Below are 8,815 nucleotides of genomic sequence, written 5' to 3' on the forward strand. Positions count from 1 at the left end.
CCTTTAGTGATTTCGAGAATTTCTAAAACATACAGTTAAACATTTTGTCGAATACATGTAAAAATTTAATGTTAAAATCACACTTATGGCTGGATTCGATGAGATGCTTGGAAAAATGTGACTGGAAGTCTTTCAATTGAGCACTTCTTTTATGCTCGTCGAATGGAGTTTTAAATTTGCGGGCTGTTTGACTGTCTTCCACCCCATTGCACTCATCAAATTTCTGAGCATGGACACCACTTTTATCTTCAGGAAGCACTTTGTCATTGCCCTCCCTCGCTGCACCACTGATCTTAAGTGGAGCCTGTAAATCCAAAATCTTCATTTTCAAACTTTTCCAGTTCAAAGTGGGAATCTGGCATCGTTGTTATCTGACAAAAAAGCTGGGAAATGACTGTCTGGAAACACCCTGGATCTTTTCATGATCTATGCGACATTTAAAGAGGACCAAGATTTTCTTGAGCGAATCTCTGCTAACCATCGTTCTTCTCGAATATCCTGTTGTCAAAAACCCCTCTGCTTTTCAGGTTTAGGTACATATAACCAAATTTCCATTGCTAGCATGGTTATGAATTTCTTCTTGACCTATACAACCTTTGCTCATATCTGCACATACATAATTACCTGACCAACTCCAAAGTAGGAAGCATGCATGTAAAGGTTATAGCTGTTAGAATGAAAGAGTAATGCTCTATGTACAATAATTTATTTTAAGCCATTTAACACATTCCTGTTGTGGAAACAGAAGTTCAAGCTACAGAAGATTCTTTTCATTTCCATTTCAAAGGGCTTTGAAAAAGTAATCCTCATTCTTTTCATCATAAATTTCTCAGAAGTTTTTGAATTGTGATTCATTTTTGGTTTTGTGTGATTTCTTCTGAAGAGAGTTTAATCCAATGAAACATGTAGTAATGATATGTGTTGATAAAATTTACCTCTGTATGTGCTTTAATGATGTGTTTGTAAAGTGAATACATCTTAACCAAATTGGTCGATGAATCTTCAGGGGCAGTAATTGATTCAGCTATACCTAGTGCATGAATAAATCTGTTTAAAGTGAGCAGGAAATCACTGGACAGAGATTGAAATGTGTATCAAACCTTGAACAAATAAATACAGTTTTTCTTTGATTTGGTGGAATAATAATACATAGCTAGAAAGGCTACATCATCATTACAATTTGTACAATTAGTCGGCAGAGTCATAATTACATAGCTACATGACATCTTGGCCAATGTGATACAATTAGTTGTCTTTTTTTCACCGGTAACCCATAGAATACACACGGAAATTACATTTAAATTGGACTCATCAAAACACTCCAAGCAATGAATTCTGAAGCATACTTTTTCAAGCATTCTAGAACATTATTAAGTACCCGAACCATTTGTTTGACTTATAACTTATCCTCCTTGTGGATTGTCACACTTTGTGTTGATCAACGAGAATCAGCATGTTTTCATGATTGGCTTGAAGTGTTATGAACTTGGTGATGTAGACAAGCCTCATTTGTTTAGATGAACTTTTGCTCGGCATCCATTTCAATAAATGTTGATAAACAGATATCTCACTTATTACACTATGTTTATACTTAATAATAATTTAGCCCATCAAAATATACTTTGCAGATGTATCATTTATGTTAATATAAATATGTAGGTGCTTTGGCATTAACATCATGGTTCCATATATATAAAAAATAGCATTCTCTAATGAGGAATTTGGCACTTATTCTCTTGTTATACAGCTATTACCTCGTAACCATGAGTGATAATTTCTGGAATTTCTCTCCCCCTTCATGGACAATGCACTTTATTCTTCTCCTATCCTTGAAATACAACTTCCCATGCTACATGTTTGCAGTGGTGTTGAGACAGTAATATGCACTGCTTGAAACTCTTCCACATTTTCATTAGTGGACTGTGTGCCAAACCAGAGACATTTATTTTATGAATTTAAAGTCAGCTGAATAAATATTTACTCTATGCAGTAACGAATATACACTTTAAATTTGATTAAGGTGGTTAGATCGCACTTAAAACTTATGTAAACTGAAGCAAAATATAGACTTTTTTTTACCTCAAAGTACATATGCACGTACTGAAAATTCTATGTAGTATCATGATACTGTACTGACGACATACATATGCACATAGGAGTTGCGTACGAGTATACATTCAACATTGACTTTGACTGAGTGAAAGCTGTATAAACTTGTTCCTGTGAAAAGCTGTTTTCCACTTTGTTCAGCGAAGCTGTTTTTAAGATCTTTTCTAACTCTCCATTGGTAATTTGTAATTCCAAAATCAGCCAATGAAGATGTTAATCTATCTAAAACAGCTTTCTCTACTTTTTCTAAATGAATACAATGAAATGAACTGGAACTGGCTCAGATTACACCATTAGTAAGCATTGGGCTTATTTAGGAAGATTTTCAAGGATATCTAAAAACTATTAAAAACAATGGGAGTAACCTACAAATGCATTTAAATCTGGAGGACTGGCTTTAAAGAATTTATCTCGGTATGGGACTTTAATTATGCTGTTTTTTTATTCCATCTTTTATAAAAATTGATATGCTATTGAAATTGCATTTGTAATTGATATATATGTATATAAGAATGTATAATAATTTATTTGTGGCATCTGCAATTAAAACTTATTCTGTGTTCACATAGTAGCACCAAGTATTTCATGAAAATAAAACCACCTAAATATTCAGCTCTTACCAAGTTATGTTTATTTTATTCTAGTATGTATTGGACGCTATCATGTATTTGCGATGGGGAGTACTAACCCAGAAATGAAAGCTGCCAATATTGATGTGGAATGTATTTTAGTTACCCTTCATAAAATTCTTTCCAGTAATGCGTTTACCAGAGTCACAAATAGATGGTGCAACCTTTTTGTGTAGGGGTACTGCAAATGGCCACTGAAATTGCAGTGACGTGCTTTGGAAATACAATAAAAATGGCTAGAAAGATTCATAACTGATGTTCTATGTGTATTAAAAATTTTCACTCTCCATCAAAATAAACCTGCAAAGTTGAGGACAGGGATCACACATTTCACATTATAATTATTCTTGTGGAAATTAAGCTGAAATACTAATTGTAATTGATTTCATAGGGATGGTGTTTAGATTTTTCAGGAGTGCTTGATTTCTCAATCTTTAACAGCAACTCCCTTTACTAATAATTGGTGACGTCTTACATTTTTTTTTTAAATTGCCATTTAACACTAAGTATATATTTAGTTGCGTATATTCTGTAGGATTGGTCTTCCACTACGGATTTTATCGTCACATTATTTTGTTACATTGCATGAAGCAGTGAAAGGGTATGCTTATGTGGTAAATTCATCATGAAAACACTTAAAAAAAGCTAAATAGCATTTAAATATTCAGACAATGTCCATGTCATACAATCTCCACGTTGTATCTTGAGGATTCTCCTGGAGTCAGATTTCACTATTGGACTCTTGAATTTGTTTTCACATTGTGTCTTAGTATCCCAAATTAAGTTTGGCCCTTCAATTCTTTCTGCCCCATTTTCTCTTATATCCTCACAATTGGTAGTTGTATAGAGTACCTAAAATCATATCCAATCTGAACAATATCTTAAATACATATAAATGCAAGGAGTTTGGATGAGGATCAATGTGAATACTTTTTCTTTTTTGTGGAAAACAAGTTTTTTTTTGCGGTAATGGATTTTGGAATTAGGGAAGGAAATTAATACCATCCAAGAAGCTTTTCTGCGATTTTTGTTCAAGGTCTCTGAGCATGTACTGGGGTTGTGTCTTCTCCTGGGCTTGGTGAATCATCTGCGTCGTTCCTCTTTCCACCTGAAAAGAGATTGAATTTTTCAGTGAAATAGTATTCCATTGCCCCTGATTTTCTTAGCACGCACGAAAAAAGTATCTCTTTTTGAGGGTTTTCTAGTGAAGCACGCAAGTAGAAGCCTATAATCTGCGCTTACAGCATTTACATAAAAAATGCGAATATTCCAAGTGAAAAATTTTTGTCGCAATAAATGATTGGTCATTAAGTTTTTGATTACTTCATATGTGCAATCAGTCATGGGCAGTGGCAAATCCAAGACATGGTTAAGGGGGGGGGGGGCAAACCTCCTAGCAGTGGTGGGAGTTGGAACAAAATTAATTACCATTCTATCTAGTGTAAATTGGATACGGCTATAGTAGTATAGTCACCTCTAGCCCCTCTCTGGATCTGCCACTGGATTGAGACATACCTGAACCATGTAAAATAGGCCCTAAGTTTAGTGCTGATTTGTATTTCAATTCGTTAAAGTAGGTAAATATATCGGAAAATATAACTAAATACTTTTGCACCATGTGGCAACCGCAAAAATGTCGATTTTGTCTACATTATGTACCTATCTGTGCAGGGGTGCAGCTAGGGCGTGGCTAGGCTTGGGGGGGGGGGGGGGGGGGTTTTGGTGCAACTAATACCGGAGTGTTTGGGGGTATGGAATATCCACCAGGATAAGCGGTAGGTGCGAGATTAATAAATTGCGGAATTTTGAGATAAACGGTTCAAAATGGTGAGTTTTACGGCTTTCTGAGGGATATTTTATTAATCCTTACACTATTATATTAGTAATATCAATCCAATTAAATAAAATGGATTATACTTAAAAATTTCTCTAAGGTCTGGGGGGGGTTTTATCCCCCAAAAACCCCCCTCGCTGCGCCACTGGTCTAGGAAACCTTGATCCCTTAAATGGTCACGGAACATCCGTGCACAACGAGTTCATCTTTGGATACCGTTGTGGATTCCAATGAGCATTACGCAAGATGAAGGAAGGACTGCGGCAATATTGCGGTCATTCGCTTGCAGCTAAACAGCACGGCTGGCTGCGCTTCAATATGACCTTGACTCCTGAGTGTGGAGAGGTGAATAGGGTAGTTTCCTTCATCAAAGAAAACGAAAGGCATTGATTGCGAATTGTTACCCACCATTAGTGTATTCATAATATACAAATTATATATTATATATTATTTGGTTTTAGAAATACCGGTTTAGACAAATGGCAAGGGTCAATTTTATCCTCATTTGAAAAAGGCCAGATTGGCGCCCATGCGATGCCACTCCACGTGACGTCAATGGGACCTTGTTTCTATACCAGTAGATAGGAGTTTTACATCATCTGAGATTACCAATGCATGCAGGCACAGAGCTCAGGGAAACATGTCTTATTAATCACCTATTAAAACTGGCTAAGGTCGGAAAGTTTACCACGTTTGATAAGGTATTAATAATCCTTATTTAAGCCAAGCGCTACCTGCTAGCAGGGTACTCTGCTACCTGCTAGCATCCTGCGTCGTATCAGCGCTCAGAGCCTCGCCCCAAGGTCACCTCATTTGCGGCAGCGGGAACCAGAACGATGTCACACGGGAGTTTTCCCGGCATTCATACTTACCCGTCGCGTTTTCATGCGCTTGAAAATTTTCGCTTTTCATATAATAGCAAACAATGGATATCATCATTTAAAAAATCTAATAGCGTGAAATATGTACTCCAGGCGTAATAATCTTACGATTTATGCAATAAAAAAAAATAGGAAACCACCCTATTGAAATCACCTTTGCTTAATACGGCATGGAACGTGCGTTTGCTATGCGGAGCCTTTGTGGCGTGAATGCTATATGAGTGATGTAACTATGAGTGAAATTGTTTACCAACGTGAGCTCCCTATGTGCGTTGTGAGGAATGTATATTAACCCGCCCCCCATTGCTGTGCCACTGTATCTGTGTGTTTCAACCAAATGGGCCCCCTAAGCCACACCCCCCCTATAGTTCTACCACTGGGTCATGGGTGCTCTTCTTGACTGATTGTTTGACAGATTGATTTGACAGCTTTCACTCACCACTCTCCTCCTCCTCGTCATCGTCGTCGTCGTCTCGTGCCCTCGACTTGACCCTGACCACTTGGTGCTGTCGCCTCTTGCCTCCTCCCATTACACTGCCTCCTCCGCAGTGGTCCAGCTGTTGCGTGTACTTGGGACCAGGTAGGGCTCCAGGAGTACGCAGTCGTGCCTTCTCCGAGTCCCCAATCCCTGTCAATAAAAATAGGCTCATGAAATGAATTGAATTTTTTATTCATTTTGCTTTATTATTTTGTTTCATATTTAATGGTAGCTGTGTGCACTCCAAGAGAAGAATTGTGCTGCAGAAACTAACATACAACTATTCATAAGCAAGACACGATCTTCAGCGTTACTTTGTAGAACTGTTTCATGTTAAAAATAAAAAATACCCTGTCATATTCCACACTTAATTTCAAATGGTACGATGTAAGTTTCTGCATATCATGCTGTCAACACCTGTTGGTAGCATGATATGCAGAAACCCGGGACATACTATTCGAAATAAAGTGTGGAATGTGACAAAGTATTTTAATTTTTAATATTCATAAGTTTTACAACACAAACAAAAATATTCACACTCAAAGGTAATGGATAAAAATCTTTGTGATGCAATAAATTATTGAAAATTTACATCACCATTGTAGCTATTTTGTAATAATAAAGACGGCATCAGTGCGATTGGAAAAAAGTGATCAGAGAATGAAAGAAGACTTTCCTAGACCTGGTGCTGGAGAAGGATACTAATGATAACATGCACAAAGACAGGGGCGCAGCTAAGAATTGAGGCTGGGGGAGGGGGGGGGTTTTAGGCACAACTAATAATACTTAGGGGTGTGTGGGGATTGCATACCCGCCAGGGTAAGCGGGATTGACGGGGGCCCTCCTCCAGAAAAATTTTAAGTTTAATGGTTCAAAATGGTTTTACAGCTTTATGAGGGATATTTGATTAATCCTGACACTTCTATTCTTAATTAGATTAATTCTATAAGTAATCATAATCCAATTACGTAAAATGGATTAAACATAAATATTTCTCTGAGCTCTGGGGGGTTTTTATCCCCCAACACCCCCCCTCGCTGCGCCACTGTACAGAGAGGGTTTAGAAATGAGGAAGTATGTGGAACAGTAGGAGGAGAAATGATATTATGGATCACTCTATTCCAAAGAAGAACAAGGTGGATTGGCTGTTTAAGGTACATGGGAATTATGTGTGGGAAACAAATGGAAGGAAAAATTGATGGAGAAGTCCCCACAGGTAGACCAAGGGACAAGTACCTAGGGCATATCAAGAGGGCCACAGGGAAAAAGAGTTTCAGGGAGGTAAAAGAACTGGCTTAGGATGGGGAAAAATGGAGGTGTGCAGTATATCAATGTTAGGATTGAAATAAAGTAAAACCTGTTTACATCATTAACCTCCATACTTCATACCCCCCGTCAGATTTACATGCAAATTTACAGGCAAACCTCTTTGTAGTGAACCTCTTTATCTCATAAAACCTCCACTTATCATACCAAGGAGATACTCCCGAGACAGCCTAACTACCTCCGCAAATTGTACCGAGACAACTAGACACCATTAATGCAGCCATGATTACGTACATGGAGTGACATTTTCAGCAATAAATGTTTCACCCATATTTTTTTATGTTGTAATTTTCACGTTAATCATTAGTTGTGGCCATTTTGTTCCATATAAGAGCATACTTAACTGTAAATAAGAAAAAAGTTATCCAACCATACTAATCATTTTAAGTGACTGTTGAATTAAGAGAGATCACATCGTTTTCTCTCGAATCATGGCAAAAATCATGCGATAGCGCTCGCTTTCTGTAATTATTTAATAATAAGTACATGTTCACTAATGCATGCATGTTTGTTTAAACACGTAAATATAATGGTTTAAAAGACAGTAGTACCTTCATTTCCGAATGATCTGAAAAAATGGTGCTTATCACTGAAACCTCTCTATAGTGAACCTCCACACATCAAATTGCCCAAATTTTGGTCGCCTCCATTACGATGTAAAGAGGTTTTACTGTACCATCTATGTAGCTGTGTACCAATTTGGATTGAATATGGGACTGTACTTGAATTATGAAAATACCGAAGATTGAAGTGAAGCTTCCTCCCTGTCAATGGTAGTTAGAGATGTAAAGGGTACCTGAGGAAACAGAGGAAAGCAGACCTCCTGGTACTCCTCCGTGGCCTGTCTGCGCTTCATCTGAGCGCGGCAGGAAGAAGAGGCCAAAGTTCAGCTGTGGAATGTCGTAGAATACTGTGAGAGCCAGCATCATCAGTGTCAGCCCCACCAGCAGGTAAACTACAAGGAGAAAAATGCAGGAAAAATCTGTTAGTATTGGAGGCATTTTACTAGTGGGAAACTCCATGGTGACAATATATGCATTTCAAAGTACATAATAGATTTCACTGGGTACATTTTGGTAACAAAATCTGTCAAAAGCATCTTTAACCCTTAGGCTGCGAGAATGTTTTTTAAGGTGTTGTACACTGACTGCGGGAAAATGTTTTTAAACGTTTGACCATTGCTCGACTACCTAAGGTATTCAACGGTGTTCGACGAGATGTTGTGGAACATATTGCAATGATTATTGAAAATGAAAAACTTAGTGTATGTCCACTTTATTTACAGTACACTCCCGATTATCCGGGCTTATGATGGGAGAGACCGCACGAATAATCGAAAAACACGGATAACCCAAACTTTCACTTTAATGTCTTGTAATGTTCATAATTTACGTAAAACAAACAATATATTATTATTTATGCAGTTATTCTGTTATTTAAGAGTGCCTCCCAGACTCATTGAGAGCTTTCTTCACCTGTTCACGATCTTTTTAGCGGCGATAACATGGTTGTATTCGTATTACTAATGCTCCATGTAAGGCCTGGTTTCGAAAACCAC

General features: G+C 37.6%; 1 protein-coding gene across 2 annotated transcripts in view; it reads right to left on the reverse strand.

Annotated features, from left to right (window-relative positions):
• Positions 1–689: 689 nt before the first annotated feature.
• The window catches only part of LOC124157936 (potassium channel subfamily K member 6-like), a 49,598-nt gene continuing 41,472 nt past the window's right edge, over positions 690–8,815 (reverse strand). Inside the window, exons 4-6 of one of the 2 annotated variants that reach the window (XM_046533038.1) lie at positions 8,078–8,212; positions 5,893–6,081; positions 690–3,846 (exon numbers count right to left, since the gene is read on the reverse strand). In XM_046533038.1, the coding sequence (XP_046388994.1) occupies positions 3,770–3,846; positions 5,893–6,081; positions 8,078–8,212 (401 nt within the window). In that variant the 3' untranslated portion in view covers positions 690–3,769. Of the gene's footprint in view, positions 3,847–5,892; positions 6,082–8,053; positions 8,213–8,815 lie in introns of both variants that reach the window. The other variant, XM_046533037.1, reaches the window with a different exon arrangement.

The sequence above is a fragment of the Ischnura elegans genome, chromosome 4 (genome assembly GCF_921293095.1).
Source record: "Ischnura elegans chromosome 4, ioIscEleg1.1, whole genome shotgun sequence".
Taxonomy (NCBI): Eukaryota; Metazoa; Arthropoda; class Insecta; order Odonata; family Coenagrionidae; genus Ischnura; species Ischnura elegans.